The sequence below is a fragment of the Platalea leucorodia genome (genome assembly GCF_965183815.1).
Source record: "Platalea leucorodia genome assembly, chromosome: 3".
In the NCBI taxonomy this organism is placed as follows: domain Eukaryota; kingdom Metazoa; phylum Chordata; class Aves; order Pelecaniformes; family Threskiornithidae; genus Platalea; species Platalea leucorodia.
Window position 1 is genome coordinate 24,756,508 of NC_138825.1, and position 23,452 is coordinate 24,779,959.

The following is a 23,452-nucleotide window of genomic DNA, read 5'->3' on the forward strand; positions in this document are numbered from 1 at the left end:
CTGATATAAAACATGTATATGTTAGATTGGTAATAGTATCTTTAGTGTAGCTGACTAGAACAAATGTGTTTCCCTCATGGCTGTGCTAATGTGATAAAGGAAAATTGGCTGTTCATCAGCTTTTGGCTGGCTAAAGACAGTAGAGATGGAACCACATTCTTTTTTATGCATTAATACCACTGAGAACTTTTCACTAGTTATATTTCATGTGCGGGCATGTTGTGCAAAGATGTTGTAAAACATGAGATAATGCTACAAATAACAAAGTAGAAAAGCCTGTATCTTTTATGATGATAACAGTCAAACACCAAATGACAGTAACAGGCTGTAAAAAATGTGATGCAGAAAAAAAATGCAATGTAACCACCATATACACATATACTTAGGCTCTTGCAAATAGGGCATCAGATGTTATAGAGGGCTTTGAATTAAAATTAAATAAAAAACTGTTGTATTTAGGTCATTGATGTGTCAACACAAAAGATAATTTAAAATGGAGAGATGTATTTTGAGTGGTGAAACTCATATGCAATAACTTTTTGAACAAATCTCAAGGCTTAGTAATTATGATAATAGCCTTCAAATTTCCATCAGTGGAAGGGCAATAAATATTCCTGTCTAAATTTGGGAAATATTGACTGAATCTAGAAATGGCAATAAAGCTCAGCATGCATCTGTATGTTTGAAAGTGCAGTTTAAGGAGAAAAATTCATCTGTACAATTTTGTGTGAAGCCTAAATAAAAAAAAAAAATCCAAACAAAAATCTCCATCTCATTTCATATTTTCTTTCTTAAAATACTGATAGACCCATGTTGCCTGAGGCACTGATGCTGATCATTTGAGCTCAGATTTATAGATAATTGCGTCTGTTTATCTTGGTCTGAAATTTGAAGGACTTTATTGGTGGAATAGCGTTGTGAGTGCTTATATTGTGGTTTTCAAACTGATTTTTTTTTTTCAGGTTCTGGCTTTCCTCTTTGCAACAAATTATTCTTGCTTGTAAACCTTCTGTTTGTCCTCACATATATATTGTTCTTATGGAAGCAATTATTCCAGGTTTATTTTGTTTTGATTAGCATGGGTATCAAGACAGGCTAAAGCACTATAGTTTTATTTGGCCTCTGTAGACACGATTCACCAGGCATCCATATCTGCAAAATAGAAATAATGCTCTGTAAATTGGCAACAACAGAACAATGTTTCAAAATCTGAAGGCTACCAAGCTCTCATGTGAAATAAGCCTTATGCAAGCTAAATATTGCTAAAAATCAAGTAATTTCAGTTTTGCAAATAAATCACTTCTGAAATGAGATTAAGTTCATTCAGTAAACAATTCAACAGTCTTCAATAGTTTTTAATAAGTTGAACTTAGTTTCTATAATTACCTTCATTAATGGGAAGCTGACTATAGCTACAATGCCTCCAGTTTTCATTTTGTATGTGCCTGTAGTTTTTAAATGAGTATTGAATTTCATAAAATGTAAGGCTGAAAGGCACTTCCATATTCAACTTTTTCTAATTTTATGAAACCTAAACATAAGGATTTTTAATGCAAAAAAAGTACTTTGTAAAAGCTCAGCGTCTTGTGACTTTGTGGAGCTGGGAGAATGCCATAAAGTATTTCTATGAATGTTAGCTCAAATTTAAAATGAATTGGCAGGGAAGGGAACGCTTGCAGAAAACAGTACCCTGGGGTGCTGGCTGAGTGCATATTCCTAGCCAAGGGTTCCCTTGATGTAAGGGAATTACCTACTGGGTGTAAAGCAGATGTAGCCAGTTCCTATACCATTCCCTTCAGCCTTTGTAGAAGGAAACATGCTGAGGTTAGGGAGGCGTTTTGGAGGGGTGTTAGAGGCCTGGCTGAAATGTGCTGCATTTGGTTATCCTGAGTATGGTAGATAGCCCCTTGAGGCCTGTGTGAGCTGATGTGTATGAGAAGAGCTCTGACAGCTATAACATGTGCCCATGGCCTGCAGTGGTGAAGTAGCTGTAACCAGCCTTGTACCTTGTGAAACAGACCCTTCTCCTTTTCCTCTCTTCCCCCTCCCCACCAGATCACTGTACTGTAGATTCTTCTTTGATTTAACCGCTGTAGAAATGTTACACTGTGCACCTGAGTGATGATCTTAACTGGTTTGCTAATGGATGGATGAAAAAGAGGTATCTACTTTCAGTAGGCACTAAAAATAAAGACACACAGCAAGTAGGTCTAAGTAATGTTAACGGTTAATCAGTGATAGATGCAACATATAGAGAAATTGGTGATTGCATAATGAAGCATGTGTTTGCCTGTTTACATCGATTCTATAGGTGCATCACAGCAGAATTAGTTTCTTCTTGAATGGCTGGGAAGATGACAACACACCTTTTGATTCAAGGATTCTTGTGGGAACAGTTGCAGATACTGATGCTGACGGTACACTGCAAATTGGACAAAGTTTCACAGGTAAATCTTGTAGTATTTTACTGGAATGCACTGGAATATTGAAAATAAGATGTGCACAATGTGGTTAAAAAATGTGTGTGAGTAATTTTGAGTTATCTATATGCTGGGAAGTAATATCTTACTGCAGGAGAAAATTCCTATTGTACAATTAGCTTTCTCAAAAGATTGGCTGAAAGAGAGAAGTTTGGTAGGTGATCTTGTAGGTTCATAATTTATTCTATGTGTTACTGCATATAGGTAGTTTTTCCTGCATTCTCCAAAACATAGGTCTGTAAAGTGACACATTCCATTAATTTATGATCATAGTTTTTCTGAGTAAATATATGAAACTATTTCAGAATGGGATTGTGTAAGGCCACTAGACTACACTCCTCTCCTGAGCCAGGAATGCACCTGAAGACTTCTGGCTGTTCGTGTTCTTTAGTTCTATCAATACTCACGTAAACTACTAGCAGAATGAGAACCCTTCAGCCTCTAGTAATGCCTGATAGTGTTACTCTTCATCTACATCTAGAATTTTATATGTACTCCAGCATGACATGATCATTGCAGAACAGCTGGGGGATGTTTTGTTGCTCTCCACAAATTCTTGGCTCTGCAGATATAAGAACACTGACTATTGCTCTTCAGGAACATGCAGAATTTGAAGCTAACTCCTAAACATAGCTATATGTCACTTCAACAACTTTATTGTGCTCTTGGGCAAGAAAATCCTGCTTCTTAAAGCTTGTATTTGGAAATGTGTTTTGTTTGTGATTTTGATTCTGAATACTGGCTAACTAATAAATGTATAAAATAAAGGAATATTTTTAAATGCTTTTTATCTTTATTGTATAAATTGATAAGTACAGTTGTACCTACTGTATCTCTTCTCTAATTAGAGGTGGCACATGGACTGGCTCATTACTTCTGTCTAATGAGCCGATCCTTGTGCCACCTCTCTAATCAGAAAAGAGATAGGTACAAAATGTTCTTATAAAGTTATTATAAATCATTCTTTTTTATAAAAAAAATTAAGTCACTGCCCTCTATAGTTTTGTCCAGGTGGTTTCATTCAGGAGGGGTAATTGTGCAAGAGAGATCTCTGAGTACTGAATTAAAGGTGCTCTCATGCAGTGCAAAACTGCCTTCTGCTCAATAGATTACTTATTTATAGTGTATTTCCTTAGGTTTAGAGCAATTTGTTGGAAGAATGCAAGATTTCCGATTTTACCCCGTGGCACTTACAAACAGGTAAAGAACCTTTATTTTTGTAAAAAAAGAGGAGTGTGGTGAGAAGAAAGAATAGATAACAATATGCTTATTTCCCAAAGTACAGTGCTTTTCTGATGTCTCCTTTAGATGATTGCTTATGATGATGTGGTTTACTGAACCTCATTTCAAAATGACTTTTAATCTAAAAAATCTCGAGCTAAAATAAGTTCAACTTAATGTGTTTTGCTTTTGAGCTGTTGCTTAAGTATAGCTAGTATATGTAGTATATATGTAGTGAAACTCAGCACTCAATAATAAATGTGTGCTTTCCTTGTTATTGTAGTCCCTGCTACAACCTGACTTAGTAAGTGTTCTTGCAGAGAGCAGATCCAGCTGCTAGATTTCAATGCTTATAAACTATCTAGGTGTTATCAGCTCATCATAATTCTGACATAATAGTGTGTGCTGATAAGCTTAGTCCTGCTGGATGATACTTGCCAAACTTTCCCAGATCTCCATGCATTGTGGGACGCGGAAGGGAGCATAGTGGGCCAGTCCAGTTTAGACCACTGTAATACTAGTGATTCAAGTGAAGAGGACAGGCACTCCAACGGGTCAGCATGCTGGCTTCATGGCTGCAAGCTTGGCTCCTGTGTTTACCAGTTTCTTTCCTCTGGTTTCAGCTTCCCCATGGTATCAGACATCAATGTCGGGTATTCTTGATGCTTCCCCCACCCCACGCACGCATCCCTACCCCGAGCTGTTATTGTCTTAACTGTTCATTGCTTTCTATATTAGATTGTCAGTATAAGCTGCCAATGACTTTGCTAGCTCAGCCCACATAGCCCTGGGCGATTCCTTTGACTTCCTCCATCCCTGAGGCCAAATTACGGTTGCCACTGCAATTTCTGTTGCCCTCCAGCCTCCCTTCCTAGCGCATCACAAAGAAACGGTACCTTTGTTATCCAGCTCATGCTGGATTAATCTAGTCAATTCAAGCTGGCCAGAAGTAGTCAGGTCCTATTTGTCTGCATGGTGCTTCTGGGTAGGCTACACGCAATGACACTCGTGACTGGAGACCTTAAGGCTACTTAATGATAGTCTTTCAATAAGATGTAGAGCAGTTTCCTGGGAGCTCAGGACGTTATGATGAACTGAGCTCCTGTGAATTTAAAGTATTAATATGAATCTGAATTCCAAGTTATATGAAAATCATGTTGGTTGTATGCTTTCAGAGCAATGCTTGTCAAATCCTTTGAACTACAATTTAAGTCAGTGAAATGAATAAAGTTTAAAAATTGAAAGAGAAGGTATTTTACAAAGTGTTCTGACCTAATGATGTCTTTGTAGATGTAGTTTTATATCCACAAATAACTTGGTCCAAAATGTTTATCTGGGCTAAACTGCAAAGGAAAGTCTTGCATGCATATCAATTAATTCTGTGGCTATCTAAAAGGTCCTGTAACTCTGGGTTCTGTGGAATTTGTAGTGGCAGCTAGCAAGTATTTATTTGTCTAATAAGTATAGAAAAATTCCGTTCTTACTGATAAAGTAGGAAAATGGAAAAAGTATGAGTTATTTAATTTAAAAATTCAGTGTCTTCTAGGCTCACAAAATCCTTCTTTTACACCAGAGGTGAGCAGATAAGGTTTAGGTAACCTGCCCATGTCGTTCATATATCTATCTGCTTGCCTGCCTATCTGCCTATCTATGTATCTATTTCAGTTGCTGATGTCAGAGGGAACTAAAGTGACTCAGTGGCTTTGACATGGGGTGTAGGAAGCAACTATAGTGATCACAGACTGGGGAAGCTAAAAAAGCGGTCATTTATATTAAAGTTAGTTAAAAGTGGAAATATTTCTATCCAGGTTTGCTAAGGTGCAATGTGATATTGCTCAAGCTGGTCTTTTTGGAGGATTTGAGTGCAAACATTCAACTCATTTGTGGTTACAGGCAATATGCCAATATGATGGTGTCCAGATCACTGATGGGAGTCAGGCACGATGCTGTAATAAAATGTTGAGTTCTTCTCATTGCATCTAGGGCTGGATTCATCCTGTCTAGCTTTAGACAGCCCAACAAGGAGCTCATTTCCCTTGGCTCCATATATGTCTGTGGAGCAACAAAAGCAACTCCAGAGTGCTTTTTCACAGACACCTTCTGAAGGTGCCTGCTGCTTACCATTGATTACGTAGGGACCCTGGGTGGCCTGATTCCTAGCTGATTGCTCCATTTATGTGAGATGAAACCAGGCCTTTAGGGCTTCTACTATAAACTAAGCTGAATTTTGTTCACTCTGTGAGCCTAGAGGCACAAGGTGGCACTTGTCCTTTTTTATCATGTATGTAATTACTTTTTTTATATGCTGTGACAGAGACATTTTGGAAGTATTCTCTGGAAAATTTCCTCATCTGCATACCCAATCTGAGTGCCGCTGTCCTGGAAGTCATCCCCGGGTACACCCATTGATACAGAGGTACTGCATCCCTAATGGTGCGGATGATACCACTAATGACAGAGTGCTGAGGTTGGATGCAGAAGCTCATCCTCTGTATTACATCAATGATGATGACATTGGGACCACCTGGATTTCATCTGTGTTTGCTAATACTTCAGGTCTGGATCATGGTGTTTCTATCACAGTAGATTTACAAAATGGACAGTATCAGGTAATGAGAAGATTACATTTGCTATTTATTAAATCAAAACTAGGAAAAGATTTCTGTAGACATTTCGTTACAATTTTGAGGAAATTCAAACCGTTATGCTTTAAGACATTATCCTTAGGGGACCAGGAAGAAAACTTGCTTTATCAGCATAAAACAATGTAAAAGGCAACAGAATGCATTATGGTTCTTGTCATTATCTTTTGATGTGCCTTGGCTGTTGTAACAAGCAGTAATCCAGAACAGGTATACCAGAGTGGATATCCTGTGTGAAGACACCAATATTTAGAAATGGGTTGCTCCTTTTTAACTGCACTTTTGTAAATTTCAACTTTGATTTTAATTTCTATTAAACTTGAGGTGCTTGTTTTATACCTTCTGGTAGAAAGCTGACTGCAGTCAAATGGAATTTAACATGTCTGTGGCATGCTGATATATCAGAGGGGATTTCTGTTTTGTACATGTTCTGGAGATGGTAGTTTAGCCTCCTGAGGAATATAGGAGAACATGATAAGCAGGGAAGGTTCCTGAACAGGCTGGATTGCACCTAACAATTCAGTACACTGTTGAGGAGTGTCAGGGTGTCTTGGAAGGAGGGACATACCAGTAGTGGGCCTACATTCACAATAGGGGCTTTACCAAATTACCATGTATTCTTGCTAGCTTATCTTTTTTTCTTTTTTTGTCATTAATGGGGAGATGGGAAAGAATATGATGATAACTTTTGGCTACGTAAGTAAGAATTAGTCCTTTAGTTAAAAGTGAGTTCAAATGTCTGTGAAGTTCTAAGACTTGGATTATTTGACACACATACATTTCTGCATAACCGGTATGCTGGGTCAAGTGCTCTTTAATGCAACACAGGGTTATTTGATGAGATTCCAAGCTAAAAATATGGACATTCCTGAAAAAAAAAAAAAATAAATTTACTTGTTATCAGACAAACAACTCATCAAATATTTGGCAACATAAAGCTATGCCCTTTATTTTTGCCAAAATATTACTGTAACAAATTGTGGACTTGACTTAGTAGTGCTTTTTCAAATGGTCTTCAAGAAAAGTAAAGTTCTGGTGCAACAGTTCAGTTGTTGTGTAATAATGTCTGAGAGATCAAAGGGCTTGTTTAACAAAAAAGATTGTCTTTGTTTTTAATTGGAAATATGTGGACTGAAATATTGGTTCTTTTTCTGTCTGTGAGTGATAAAGCAGACTATATTGTGCCATTGAAAAAAAAAGTTTATATTCTCATTGTTTTACAACTTAGCCATTAATATCATTCATAAATTTGTTATCTTCTTGTAGGTATTCTATATTATAGTGCAGTTCTTTAGCCCACACCCTGAAGCAATAAGAATTGAAAGGAAAAAAAGAGATGATCTAAACTGGGAAGACTGGCAGTATTTTGCTAAAAATTGCAGTATTTTTGGAATGGATAACAATGGATCTCTGGAAAAACCAGACTCTGTCAACTGCCTCCAGCTTCCTAGGTATGCATGGGTTTTATCTGCATAATACAGATGCTTTGAACAGGTAACATCCTGACACAATTCATTTCTATGTCCCAATGAGATAGAATCTTTTAATTTGGTATACTCATTTATTTTGGGCTGCTGAGTATATAAAAGATCCCAAATCTGACCTTCTGATTGAAGATTGCCAAAAGGTCATCTGTTGTTTTTATCAGATTTCAGGTACTGATGTAACAGTTTTAAACAATCTAGTAAATGTGAAAGTATTCCTCATGATCTCCAAGAATGGAACTTGTTCTGAAGCTTAGAAGAGAAGCCAAACTTAAGTACAAAAGCTAATCATTCAGCCTTACGACTAATCATGCAAAACATAAGAAGGGGGTTGAAAATTGTATCTCGAAGCTTTCTAATATTTCTAAGCAAGAACTAAAATAAAACGGGGGGGGGGGGGGGGAGAAGGATCATTACCTTTTAGAAACATGTTGCAAGCCTTTTTACTAGACAGTTAGCATGTGCAAATTTTAAAAAGTATATAAAATATACATTTCATAAATATAGTGTATAACATATGTAATATACAGTAACTATATAATTTTACACACATGCATGTATGTACATATATATATGTATGAATCTATACCACTACATATATTTAAATGCACTATCTCTTGCCTGATTTCAGATGCTAGTCAATATTAGGCTTGTTTAGTACTTGGCTGGAAATCAGTCAGAAAATACAGTACCAGGTGCTGTAAGCATTTTCCTTTTTTTGTTGTTTCACTTTTGCTACCTTCCTAAGACTTTTCAAGCGTCAGCATCTTTGTTCTCCAGGCGTTCAGTATTCTGAGGAGAGGAGCATAGGTCATCTGAGTTACACCAGTTTTCAGCAAAGGACTTTGAGCTTTATTGCTGATCTTTGGAGCAGAGGGTAGAGGAGAAGGGAAATCTCTTCAGTAAGGCAAACATTTTTGGATAAATAACCCAAATGAGGGGTAATACCCTCTTCAACCCAGAAATATGTATTAGTATCTTTTCTGTCAAGAACTGAGGAGTTAAGTATGAACTGTTTCTGTAAATGTTTTGTGATTAGCACTGTTTTTCCTCTTTGATTACAACGTAAATAATGATAGGAAGTGATACGAATGAATGATTGTGGGTACAGCTGATGTACAAAAAACTTTGTTTAAAAGATAAGAAATACACCCTGTAATGGTGACTATTCGGTGTACTCAAAGTGAAGATACTGTTGGAACAATGCTTCAAATTTGTGTCAGTGGTGTAGCAGAGCTTGCTGCTGAGACTTTTATAAGCGGGAAAGGTGATTTTATTGTAAAACAAAACTGGCCTGTCTCCCCCCCATACTTGTAAGTGCCAAGACACGTCCAAATTGTCTGTCCAGGATTTAGACACTAGTGTGCTTGTAACCTGGTGGCCTAGCCAGGACTCCTTGAGTTGATGTGGCAGGCAAGTGACCTTGGCTTTGAAATCCTTACCATGGCTTGAGGGCTCTTGGTTTGGTGACCACATGCTAGTACTGAATGGACTCTTTTGTGTCCTTTAGGAGATGAAAATGATTAAGGTTTTTGTTTCTCCATCCTGTACCACCTTTGTAAGTTAGGAGTTGCTCACTGTCCTTTATCTCCCCTATTAGAGGCTTGAGTCTTTGCTTAGTCTGAATACTGGCTGACCCTTGTTTTAGGATCTCCTTTGTTTTTCTGGTTTCCTGAGGAGCTGCAAGTAGATACCCTAAGATCTTGACAACCTGCTTATCTAGGTGCTATCAGCCTTACAGTCCTTCTGCTGTTCCTGCTGGTGCTTCCATACCAAGATGATGTCATTCGGCGACCATTTGTACCCATCTTAACATTTCCATTACAGCTCTCTATGTTATGGAAGCAAAATACTTTATTTAACTTTCTGCAGAGGGGAAGAGAGGACGGTATCCCCCAGAGAAACATACAGATATATTCCACTGAGATTTTTGTGAAGCACTGACCTGGACAGGGGCACAGTAAATTCAAAGATCCTTCATGAAGGCAGAGGAGTATGACTCAGCAGACCTAGTCTAACTACGAATCTCATCTTTCAAAAGCTCAGAGATATTGTAAAGTGACGAGAATTACATTTTTTGAATGTTGTATGTCAGGTGCCGGGTGATATTGTGGGGTACCTATTTTTAACGAGCCCATGTAGGTGTGCAAATAAGCAGGCATTCTTGCCTCTTGCAGAGGCCAGTTCTACTCGTAGCTAAATTCTGCCTAGTAAATATGCCAACATGAGATATGATTCATACCAAATTGTGCAGACGTGCAGTTTATATATACTTGTTTACTCAGCCTTTGCTTGAATTCTCAGGGCTGTCCTTCCCCTTCTTGGGCTTAAATATACAGTTTTACTCTCAATTGTGCTGCATTCCATTAAATTTTCTTGCACTTCACTCATTGGAAGGTGGTATGTGTTTCTAACTCTGCTCACGCATTAAATGAGATGATACTGTCCTGTGACTCTGGAATTCAAAAATATAACTGTCTCTGTATGGTTTTATATATGTTTAGCAGGTATGTAATTAACAATATGGTCATGTTAATTATCATGTTAGTCATCTGAATGATTTCCTTATGTAGTTCAAGCATAGTTCATGTTTCTCAAAGACATTATGTTAAAGTTTTCAAAAAGTTTCGTGCAGATGACACTGTATCAATTACACTTTATTCATATTTTGAAGTTGCCTTCTAGAGGCTTTACTTTTAATTGGAAACTTAGAGTCTGGAAAAGAGCATGGCCGTTTGGAGAGAAACAGACACATAGAGGACATTTCTTTTCCCCTGCTTGAATTCTGGTGACTGGAAATCTACTGACATAAGAGTTTTTTCCCCAGAAACCACAAAAAGCCTATGGACAGTTAAGTGGAGACCCTCTCTGAGGAAAAGGATATTAGGAGATAGAATCTGTAAAATGTGTGATATTTTGATTTTCATTTGTCTTCCTCTCTATTTAAACAGCTTTACACCATATTCCCGTGGTAATCTAACTTTTAGTGTTCTTACCCCGGAACCAAATCACCGACCTGGTTACAATGATTTTTACAATACTCCATCTCTCCAAGAATTTGTCAAAGCTACACAAGTGAGGATTCATCTCCGTGGCCAGTATCATACTAATGAGTCTTGGGTAAATTTTAGGCATAGATACTATGGAGTTAATGAAGTTACAGTCAGCGGAAGGTAGGTGTTATGGAACTCTTCCCCCACCCATCACTGCCTCCGACTATTACAGCTGTGCAAAGTATGTAATGACCTGCCTAAAATTTAATGAAGTTGTTCTGCTTTTACATTTATGAACAAGAAGGGAATTTGGTCTGAAGCAGTGCATCAAGTTTGAAATGATTGGTGTACTATTTTTTTAAAACACTTGCTCACATGTTATTTTAAAATTAATTATACTTATTACACAAATCTGTCAAAAGCAGTCCTTTCCTTGGAATTACCAATGCCTCTAAGCAAAGGCTTATGATTGAAACCATGGCTTGTGCTTTACTTCAGTAGCTCTTCCAAGTTTCATTATAGATTCCCAGACAGGGCAATTTTAACAGTCTTAATGCAGAGCTCATTCTTTGTTTTAGCTGTAGTTTTCCTTTTAAAACTGGGCAGCTGTCAGTAAAAGTGTTACATTATCTGTGACTGACAACTTTATTATATATGATAAGTGTGCTGTCTTGTGCAAGGACTAATTATGCCCTGTAAATAATATGCAAATTTGGCAATGAAATAGTTTCCAAGAAGCATATGGTGCAGATTTTTGTTAATAAGTATTATTCCTGAAATAATTTTGGTAGTTCTCATTTTGAGAGAAAGCACCCCATTAGAGGCCACGTTTACTTTAAAATTTTCTACACTACTAATATGTTTTGATTATTGATTTAGATGTGTTATGGTAATGCTTTTACTAAAACAGCTACAATCTTGGTGACTATGTAACAGTAAAATAATTTCAGCTGTAGTTTGCAAAGCTGTGCCATGCCTCCAGAAGAGCAGCCCTTCAGGTAGAGTGGGATGGTTATTGCCTATTAACTAATACTCTATAAAGATTTTATTTCGGTAAGAAATGGACATTTTAACTGAGATCAAAATGGATTAATCTAGAAAATTATGCCTGATATGGTTAAGATTTCTTGAAAAACTATGGCCACACTGTAAGGCTTAATATTGATGAGTAATTGCCATTTATTTATTAAATTTTTACATATTAATATTATACTGAAATATAGTTTTCATTACATATTATATAAGGTAACAATAGCTGTACTACATGCTGGTTTTTATTTTCTTGGAAAGCAATTATTGATACTTAAAAATATGTTGAGTTGAAGTAGTCTTTTGTAGGTTACTGCACTTAAGAACATTCTCTTTGGTGTTTATTTGTTCTTAATAAAGAACCAGACTGTGTAATACACAAAATTGTCTTTGACCAGGTTATATATTGTTGGACAGATGTGTTTCCATGTTTTAATTTTTTTCTTCACTACCCATTGTTCTTTCAGGTGTAATTGTCATGGCCATGCTGATAATTGTGACACAGCTATGGAACCATATAGGTGCCTGTGTGTCAAGGAAAGCTATACAGAAGGAAATAATGTTAGTATCTCCTTTGTCTCTCTACATCACCTATGAACAGCCTCCAAATTGGGACTTTAGTCCTGGGAAAGAGTATGTGTGTGTTAGTGTTGTCCTAGCTTTTACAGGGAAACTTTCCATAGCAGGGTTTGAGGGTTTGTATTAAATAAGGACACAAAAAACTTCTACCCCACTCTGGCCAAAAGCCATTCCACCACAGACCATTAGGAGTGCTGTGTTCAGGGATTTGATTTCTTCTTAGAGGATTATGCCATTTTCAAACATTAGATGCAAACCTCAGTTTAGACTGTCAGCATCTGATAAAGATTATGGCTCTACCAGCTGTAGCAACTAACAAGTGATCTGTAGAGTGAAAAGGTAATGAAGACCCAATGTTCACAGCAGGTGTGCTTCAGGGATTTTTTTCTTTCTTTAGTCTACAGTAGTTTTAGTCTGGTCTGGTGCACTCCAGACCCATTCAGTAGATGGAGCACAGTAGGCACAGTCCTGGAGTTCAGTTTCCAATTTAGTTTTATTTGAAAGGAAACAATTCCAATGGTCCAAGACACCTCCATGATGCAAACCAAAGCACAGTAAATGCAGAAAATTTGGAGATTTGCTTCAAAACTGCATGCCTAATCCAAGGTAAAATACTAACATAGATTTACCTTCTGATACTTGAAACATTTGTAGATACATGGGACAGCTGTAGATTGCAGTCTCTGACTTCAGCTAAGAATGAGATCTTTTAATGCAGTTGTTTTACAAAATATGTCTAACACAGGAAGAATTAAAACATTTTGGACTTGATTTTAAATGTCTCTTGTGTAGTTGAGCACAGTTAAGAAAATACTGCGGCATGCCTGTACCTACTTATTTGGAAGTTATTTTCTTGGGGGTCTTAATCGCTATTTTGATCTAACCAGTGATTTGGTACTGGCTTTTTAAAACACTGAAAATTGAGCTTTGAACTGATTTGTTTAAGGACAAGCTGGAAATGTCAATTTCCCATACTTTTTACAGTCATACATGACATTTGGTTATCTTTAAAATAATCTGTAGTAGCAACATGATTGTTCTAATAAAAGAACAAACAATTTTTACTGCTCTGTGTTTTCAGATAGTCAACATTAAGGTTAAGTTTCTTGGAATTAATTAAAAGGCCATATTAAAAAATTCAGATACAATCTACAAAATATATTCTTATCATTGCTTTGCTCTGCTCTTAATAACAGCATTTCTCAATAAAGAGGGATTTTGTGTAGTGTGTAGTTGAAATTTACCAAGTTGCAAAATTACAATTTTCCTGCTAGTTTTATAATTCTTGGCCATGGGAGAACTAAAATGGGGATGTTTGGTATAAGTCATGGTCTTATAGAGAAATATGTAGAGGAGGGCTTAGAATATTGGAAAAGATTTTGTCCCCAGATTAATTACTTGTCTCAAAAAACCCAAAGAAAGAGAAAGAAATGAAGAAGTTGAGGTTAAGAAAGAATGAGTTATATTAAAGGAATGAATCCCACAATCCCACTGAATGTTAGATTTCTGTCATAAGTACATGTTGTATTCCTTGCTAGATGTATGCCTTTTGGAAATAGGCTTTCTAAAATTTAAGAAGCGGTTATGGAATAGCAACAGCAGTAGCAAAGGGGAGACTAATCTCGCATCAAAAAACCCCCAAGCAGTCTGTGCTTGCTAGAACAGAGCAAGAAGCGTTAAACTGAGTGCATTTGATATTGCACTTATGATCATGTGAAAGACCTTTGTAAAATTTCATAGGGGATCTAAGTTTTCTAGGTTTTTAAGCAGAAGTGTAGGATCTACAGTCTAAAAGGGATTTGAACAGAAATTTGAAGTTTTTAGATGGGTCGAATTAGAAAAAAAATTCAAACTGACAATGTCGCTTTAATTAGAACGCACATTGTGAAATGTTACTTTGTAGGGATTAATTATAAATATTTAATAAGATCTGGAAGTTCACCAAGCACTCTTGCAAGACTTATGCTACCTTGTGAAAACAAACCAAATACATTTTAATGACGTATCTGCCTTATCAGGTATTTTCTGTCAGTGTTAATGGGTTGTTCCAGTGAGTGTCACATTTTTGATTTGGCATATATGCATTGTAACTATAATTGAAATGCTTGAATTAACTGTATTCATTCTGAGTAGAATAAGGATGTTGTTTAATTATTTTCCTCATTCTTTAATGACCATGTCAGTTTCTACTAAATATGAAATAAAATAGAGGTATTAATAAAATAGAATTAGTATTTGCAAATATATCACTAACTACGTTGACTTTTATCAAAGATTTACGTGAAATCCAAACAGCTTAAAGGTTTTGATTTTTTGGTAAGGCAAACGCTTAAAAGCAAACCCAAAATCCATCCTGATTTTTTACTTATTGGCATTGATAAAACTCTGTCTTATAGACTTGCACCTATGTTTCTCAGGCTCCCACCCCAGTGAATTAGGCATTTATTATTTTTTTATTATTTTGGATTCAATTAAGCATTTGTCCCTTTTTTTTTTTTGAGAAAAATTACACTGTCAGCAAACAGTCTTTTTTTAACTTCTGTCCTGTGCTAGCAGTAAGTCACCACAATTGAGGGTGTATAAGAAGATTTTTGGTTTTGGGTTTCTTTTAGTATCCTGGACCAGAAATCAAAGATCCCTTGACAAGCTCTTAACATATGGCAGAGTATGTTCTTGTCACATTTACACTCAGTACAACTAAAATTATCATCTTGAATTTATCTGGCATATACATCTGGATAGCTGTTGCACAGCAAAGAAATACCAGAAACTAAAAATTTGCATAATTCATTGCAAATGGAAATCTTAGTTTAGTTATTTGCATCACCATGTTATGAAATTTGACGTACCAAATGAAATTTTTTTTTCCCGAGTTCTGTTTTGATGAAGAAATATATTGCTATGAAATTTGAGATGATGGGAAGAAGGGAATGCTTAAGAAGGCCTTGCACATGTTGAGGGGCCAGATTAAGAAAGAAGAGGAAATAAATCCTCCCAGAGCTTGTCTCTCATCTTATGAAAAATATGTTCAGCTTCTTCATGTACAAATTGTTCTGTAAATGCCTTGTGTCCTGCTTTGGGAAATAGCTCTGCCTTTTACAAATGGAAACTGAGGCACCAAGAGTAGAGTCCAGATTTTGGTAACATTTATATGCAAAGACTAGTTTATAGGCATGAGCAATAGTATGTTCAAAAACTTTGCATGATGTCACATGAAAAACTGGAAACAGCCCATGAAAAAAGACGACAATCAAACAAGGTCAGCCTTACCTTACAACCTTAGAGCCTCCTTTAAGTCAGTCATACAGAACTTAATAGAGAAAGGTAATGGCAAAATATACAGGAATAATTGTAGAAATAATAATAGAAAATAGAATTTAAAATAAATAAAGCATCTCTGATAAATGCTTGAGAGGGTATGAATAGAAGTGAGAATGTGACTGGATACAGTAAAGGCTTCAGGTCTTCATCGTTTTCTGTGCAAATAATTAATGGTCTTAAACATCTGCTGTCTGAAAACTGGCTATGGCATTGTTGATTTACCAAGAATTGGATAAATAAGGCTTTTTATGTTATTACGGAAGAATCTATCTAAATCTTAGTTAAAGGTCAATCTGCATCATCGTGTTAGATGTTGGGATTAATGATACATAGTACCTGAGGAGCTGTAAATACTAACTGGAGTAAGTGGTCACTCAGTTAGTAACAAAGACTTCTAGCTTGCAGAAGCAAGCAAGCTAGCAAAAAATGCACTTTTTGGTAAGGACTGGGCCATAATTTGTGTATCCAGAGGATAGGCCTGGGAGGTAGCTGGTTGTATCAGAATAAAAAGACAGGAAATCAAGCAGGCAGATAGTTGACTGGCATTTTACAGAACAGCAAGCAGGAAGGCACCTAGTTCAGTAGTCTTACCTGCCTGAAAATTTTAGATAAATTTTGACGTGTCTGTGGAAGTTATGGGTTTGTCCATGAATCCATCCCTGGAAAACTGGTGTAATTTCACAGTTCAAAGATCCAGGCTTCTGAAACAATTTGTGTACAAGCATTGCTGAAATACTGAAAGAACTTGTTGCAGTCTCAGGTGCCTCGTGATTTGTTGCACAGGTGATGACTTGCCGAAGGAATTGTGAAGTGGTCATTATCCCTTACACATTTTGATCTGATGTTTGTAAGTTTTACTTAAGGGTAGGCAGATGACAACTAGCATTATGGTTGTCATTGTTACCTCTCAGAAATTAAGAAGGCTGTTCCCATCTGAAGATGATTTTCAGGGGCTTATCCACTGTGCACGATATTTATTTCATTTAATGTGAATGAAAACTGAGACACAACTGGGCTGGTGTTTCACTGTTGTTGAAGTAGCTGTTCTAAATCATGGTGCCATATGTATTTATTGATTTTCTATGATTTTTTTCATGTATTCCATATGAGTGCCCAAGTGATTAGCCAGTCTGTTTTATTTTCTTCTTTTACCCCACTAAAACTATTATTAAAAAAAAAAATCTCATGCAATAGTTTCCTCAGAAGAGTGAAATTTACCCAAGAATACCTAGTAACTGTGGCTACAGCACTCTATAATGTTACAGGAGAATGGAATTCAAAGGCTTATTCCAAATAGACAAGGTAGAAAGAGGGAAAAATAAACACAAGATCTCTTACAATTTAATATCCTGAGCAAGTCAGAGCTTTGGTAAAACAGAACATGTGCCGAACCCATCAGCTGCAAAGCATACTTTCTCCCTCTTTTTTATTTTACAGAAGTCCTACAGAGCTGGAGTCAAAGTGCGAGTTAGATGGAGTGAATGCCTGATTTTGAAAATAGCTTTGAATTTTAATCCCAGCAAACTGAAGTGTGAATTAATTTACTGAGCAGCCTGATTGTCAAAATTAGTGTGGTTGCATACGCTTTGATTTTATAGGACTTAGTGTGGCTTCAAGTAACTTCACAAAAAAAAAAAGCATAAATGAAAGAGGAGTTGAGTGGAAATATATCTTATGCTGCCTGAGAACACCTGTGTTAGTGTTTGAGATCTCAGTTGTGTCCCATTATTGGAATCTGGCATTCAGAATGGTAGATCTTATGTTCTTTGCCAGTCAGGTTCTTTGTCAGTAACTTTACCATTGCAAAGCAGCAGTAGTATCTTTTCTTAGAATGCTATTTGGCATACGGTATTTGTAAACCATCTGTTACGTCTGTGCTTAGTTTCTAAAATTATGTTGCACCCTTTTAAGGTAAGTGCAGTGTTACAATGGAAGCCCATAAGACACTCTTCACTTCAGTCTTCCTTAGTCACTTGGAGTCACTTAGTGTTCTAGCTTTTTTTTTTTTCCTAATTAAACCTGGATTTTGAGTTTAAAAGGGTCTTTGGGGAATTTACAAGAGACAGATATGGTTCAAAGCTCTGCTAACATGTGGTCTTGATAGTCAAATGCTGTACTGCATAAAAAAATGCATAAACAAACATGGTTGGGTGATACACATAATGGAGTAGGCATTAGACAAGACAGCATTTCAAAATGCCTGAGAAGGTGGCATTCTAATCTTGATATCACTTCTGTGTAGTATTAATGACACATGTATATTATAGAAACATATGTATGCTATAAGTATTATAGGGGTGTATGTACACTGGTTATTGCAACTGAACTTTGACTGATGGGTGTGAGATGGGAACTCCTACACAGTTTAGGAATAGAAAAATAGGAATAAATTCTACATAACATTAAAAAAAAAAAAAGGATGCCACCCAGAGGCAAGCAGTGGGATATTTTACAAGTGTTGGAGTAGAAGGTTCTAGTTGATCATGACTTATTGCAAGTCTTAACGTATTGTTACCGTTGCCTGCTGAAGTATTTCTTTGAATATTTGTTGACTGTTTCTTCAGAGGCACTGTCCTCAGCATTCTTAGTGACTAATGAGGAACTTGGCACACAAAGGCTTAGGCTGAAGTCACTGGTGATCTTTCCATAAGTGTGCTGGATTCAGGAATTTTGAGAAGGTAAGTTTTTTTTAACAATAATTTTAGTAAAAAAATTCCTGAATTCATTACTGGAAATAAGTTTTTAGTCATAATTTTAGACTAATGAAGTGGGCCAAGATGAGCTAGATATTTTGACCATCTGGCTCCATGTAATGTTTTCTCCAAAAACTGTTTTCACAGAAGGTGAGCGGTTCAGATACTATATGTGTGTTATTGTCCATAGGGAAAGCCATATATTTAACATGTTTTCTGAAGGGCCTAGATGTAACTGAGAATAAGGACATCTGCATGTTTGTGGGTTTTACAGTTATGGAGAAAGGCTTGTTTTGTCAAGAATTAACATTCTTTATAAATCTGCAGCTAGACTTTGTTCAGATTTGTCAAAGGCTTTTTGGGAATTTACTTATCCATTTTACATGTAGTAGCCAAGAATTGAAACCTGAATCTCTCTAACTTTGAAAATCTCAACAACTACACTTTGGATAAATGCAGAGTTTACATTTGGTGAATGAAGACCTGAAGACTGCCATATGTACATCATCATGCTACCAAAAGTGAAAATTAAACACAGCTCTGGAAGTTAAATGCAATTCTTAACCTAATAAAGCTGTGACAAACTCAGCAGGATGAGGTGGGGGTCCAGTGCTCATTTTTAATGCATACAGGTGTGATAACTGCTAGAATAGCAATTGTTTCACAGTCATTGCCAACTTTCGAATGACTACTTTTTTGCCAAGGCTTTTAAAAAGTTTTGTCAAAGTTTTAAAAGTCACAGAACAAGAGACGTGGTGGTTCAAAGAGGCTCTGTGCTATGTAATCAAATGCCATCTTTTTCTCTCTTACCCTTTAGTGCTGTGTGTCATTTAACAATAGGTGCAAGCACAGGTGTGCATAAGTAACTGATCTAAGATTAAATCTGAAATGAAACGATGAATGCTCTCAGCCACTATGTGGCTGACCATGTGCAAATGAAATTCAGGGCTGGCAGGCTGGTAGCTATTCCTGTGCTGTTTTCCTTTTAAGGAGGACGTATTTCCGTAGGCATGCTGCGAGGAGGAAGCTGCATCAGTGGAATGGTTTGGCTGGGAGCTCAGGTTTCTTTCTTGCGCTTCCCAGGTTGTGCAATGCCTGAATGAATGCTCTTGTCTCATGTTGCTGGTGCTGTGTAATGCTGATTTTCCTCAACTTAGGGACAAAGGGAGTGACTAGAGAGAGGAAAGGTGGATGTGAATGAGGGAAGGACTTGAATAAGTTTAAGTTGTATAACCGTTATGGTCAAGGCTTTCCCCTCGATGTACTTAAACTGGGCTAATCACAGTTAGGCAGTGATTCTTCTGATAAACAAAGGTCAGAGTTCAAGGTCTCAAGTGAAGCTCTTCTGATTTTCATCCTGAAACCTCCTTTTTTTTCTCACTGTGTTGATATTGTGGGTATTTGTTATTTTGTTTTGTTTTTAACAGATTGCAGAAAGGTGCAGTGGCTATTGTTACCTTACCTCTTACTGTTAATTTCATTTATTAAAACAAAATTTCAGCAGATAAATTCTTGTGCTTTCATTTTCTCTCCCAGGTTGCTTTACTTAGGAGTTGTGACTGCTCTGCAATTCTTGGACTATCTTAATCTTATGTTTTCTAATTCAGTTTCTTATTTTACCCACAGTTGATGTTTTCCCAGCATCAGCTGTGAGTGAAACAGTTTAGAAACTTCAATATAGTTTCCTAATGGTTAGCATATAGGTGATGTAGGCACACTGAGCTTAAATAATTATAATAGTGCTTGGAATAGCAGACATGAAGAAAGATGAGCACACTTCTAGAACTTAAGAAGAAAGAAGTTGCCCAAATACTTTACAGAAGCAACTTATTTTGAGGCATTTAAATTCCTTCTGAAAGATGGAAATTATAATTGCAATATATTTTGTTTCTTAGATCCAGCAAGGCACCAGTATTTTGGGAATGGACTTTTAGTAATGCCAGTTAAATTAAAAAAATTCTTCTAAACAAACATCTATCTCTTCAGTATCAACATGTACCATTCTTTCAGCCACTTTCATAAAACCTAGTTGGATTGTTCACGATAAAGAGAATGTAGTTGTCAAAAATGCTATCCATTCATTAACTTTAAGAAATCCAATTTGGTTTTAGTTCTTGATGAACCAGTAGGCATGATAAATTTTCTCCTTGAAGTTTTGTAGAGTCTATTATGAACTGAAGGTTATTCCAACTTCACATTCTTCACGAAGCTCTACTTAGAAGCTAATATTGTGAGTTCATACAAATAAAAAATGAGCTTCTGAGGTGCTGCTGAACTACTTAAAAAATACTTTTACTGGTTTGGATTTAAGCTAATTAAGTCCTTGAATATCGTTAGTCTTTGTGACTAATAAATTTGAAAGAATTGAAAACAAGATAGTTTGTTTAGGTGTTTAAACAATGTACCTGGGATCCTAGTATTGCACTGGTGTCATATTTAAACTGTAACTTGACAGAGTTGAATATGTGTAGAGATTTGCTTTTTTGTTTAAAATCTATTTCTTGAAAATTTCATGAGATGAATGCACATTAAGAAGTGCTGATATTTCAGATGCTCTGTACAGCATCACATATTTGGCCATAGGAGGTCTTTTGTTTCCCTCACAAGGTCAAATGGTAACTGTACAAACTACAGTTACTACAATACTACAAACTACAATAACAGACATTGTTTAAAATGCATCCAAATGGATCCATTAGGTGAATGTCTTCTGTGCCTCAAACACAGTAGGTACCATTTTGCATCTTTAAAGGTTTAACTAAATCTGAATCTCAGGATGCTAGCCTATGTTGAGTATCTAAATACTTAAAATTTTATTCTTCTGCCTACCTTCCTTGATTTTTTGTTAGAGTAACTTAAAAAGATTTTTAAAAAAATGAAGAGATGGTTTTCTTATTTCCCTATATGCTTTCTCACTTCTTGTCTAAAAACAATACTTTAAATTTTTAAATGGGGGAAGGCACACAGAATGAAACATCAATATAGAGTATAGTAGTGTTCTTGTAAGGTAAAGAAATAGTATTTTCTCTTTTTTTTTTTTTTTTTTTTTCAGTGTGATCACTGTTTGCCATTGTACAACGACAAGCCTTTTCGTCCAGGTGACCAAGTTCATGCCTATAATTGCAAACCTTGTCAATGTTACAGCCATGCAGTAAGCTGCCACTATGACTTAGCAATGGACCCTTTTCCTCAGGAGCACAACAGAGGCAGCGGTGGAGTGTGTGATAACTGTCAACACAACACAGCCGGTAAGTCTCACAAAAGAGAATGGACTGTTTGTTTTGCAGTCACTTTTTGGCTAAGTCTTGTGTCAAATGAAATAAGTAATGCTCAATGGCTGTCATTCCAATAAATTCTTGTGTATATGTATTTTTAAACTACCCAGATAGTGCAGTAATTACAATTGTGTCAATACTTAAGCTACAGGAAAATACTGCTAAAATTTGACCCAGTCTTGTATAAAATCTTCTGTGCAAAACACATTCTAATAAATAATTAGCGCGTATAGTTTCATTAGATGTGCTAGAGCATTTAAATCCAGAATATCATCTTTCTAATTGAAGCAGTTTAACAGATAACATATTAAAAATGTTGTCAAATTTTGCTCTAATGTCAGTTGCTTGCTTGTTGAGTAAAGGTTTCTATTCTGTGTAAGTAGTAGATTTGAATACTTTTTTTTAACAGTTCTATTTCAGTTTTCTTGGCTTCATCTAGTAAAGGGGAAAAAAGAAAAGTTTTGGGTTCAATGATAATTTTTCCAAAAAAATGTATAGGCATTTGCATGGCACAGCTTTTATATAAGTGTGGTATTATATAACAGATGGAAGTTTAATGGAGTAAAACATAGTTTGTAACAGGTTCATTGTTTCATATGCTCTGGATCACTAAATTGGCAGGTAGAGATGAAAGGTGCATTAAAATGGACGTCCTGAAAATTATAGAATTCTCTCAAAGGAATAGAGTCTTTAATTTTGAATTATACAGCTAATTTTAATGAATTGGAAGCCATAATGCATAACCTTTCTTTCATGCAGGAAGGAACTGTGAGCTGTGCAAGGATTTCCATTACAGACAAGCAGGTGCAGATCTTTCAGCCATCGATGTTTGCAAACCCTGTGACTGTTATGCAACAGGCACCAAAAATAAGAGCCTTCTGTGTGATAATGTAAGTAGCCTCAATACAGAAAAATGACAAAACATTTTCATCTGCTGGGTAGACAGCAGTAACATTTTACAAAGGGTATTTAGATGGTAACTACTTTGTAAAAAATACCTAAGTTCAGCTTTTTCAAAATGACAATTAGCTTACACCAGAGACCGAAAGCTGAGAAAACACAAAGCAATTTGAGATGTACTGTTGAAGAGTTCTTCATCTAGATCAGCAACAGACATAAAAGATGCTGTGTGAATTTTCAGAAATGAATAGTAGTTTTGGGATACTAACAGGTACCTGTGCACTCAGTAATGTTAAAACATCCAGGTTTTGAGTGGTTTTGAAAGTCTTGATACTGTCCTAAAATTAGTAACAGATTTTGAAAATTCAGGCAATAAGCTGGAATTGAACTAAAATTAAGCTAGTTTTTCTTGTAATAAGACAAGGATTGATCTCCCTCTTAATTCATAAAAGCCATTTAAAAACAAACAAACAAACAAAACCCAAAAAACCACAACCAAAACCAAACAAAAAACAAACAAACAAAAAACCAACAAAAACCCCACAAAGTTATGCTGAGAACACTATCAGCTATGCTTTTTAAGCCTATGGACCTCATTGACATGTGAGACACATAGTCCAATAATAAATCTGTGTAACTTTCAAAACATGCATGTCAAAAAAAAAAAAAAGCAGGAAAAGTAACTGGAATATATATTAAAGATACATTGCGGTTCATGTTCTAGTCACATATGTCCTGTCCATTGCCAAAATCCAAATTTTGTTAGGAATAGGGAAGAAATAGCTTCTTTGTCTAAAATTTTTAAAAACATTTTTAAACTAGAACTTGCTCTACA

General features: G+C 36.1%; 1 protein-coding gene across 1 annotated transcript in view; it reads left to right on the forward strand.

Annotated features, from left to right (window-relative positions):
* USH2A (usherin) overlaps positions 1-23,452 on the forward strand; it is a gene marked incomplete at its 3' end in the record, with an annotated part of 389,347 nt that overhangs the window by 30,894 nt on the left and 335,001 nt on the right. Inside the window, exons 3-10 of the mRNA XM_082305924.1 lie at positions 2,312-2,447; positions 3,617-3,680; positions 6,016-6,310; positions 7,610-7,794; positions 10,779-11,000; positions 12,317-12,410; positions 21,495-21,690; positions 22,477-22,607. Of these exons, the coding sequence (XP_082162050.1) occupies positions 2,312-2,447; positions 3,617-3,680; positions 6,016-6,310; positions 7,610-7,794; positions 10,779-11,000; positions 12,317-12,410; positions 21,495-21,690; positions 22,477-22,607 (1,323 nt within the window). The remainder of the gene's footprint in view (positions 1-2,311; positions 2,448-3,616; positions 3,681-6,015; positions 6,311-7,609; positions 7,795-10,778; positions 11,001-12,316; positions 12,411-21,494; positions 21,691-22,476; positions 22,608-23,452) is intronic.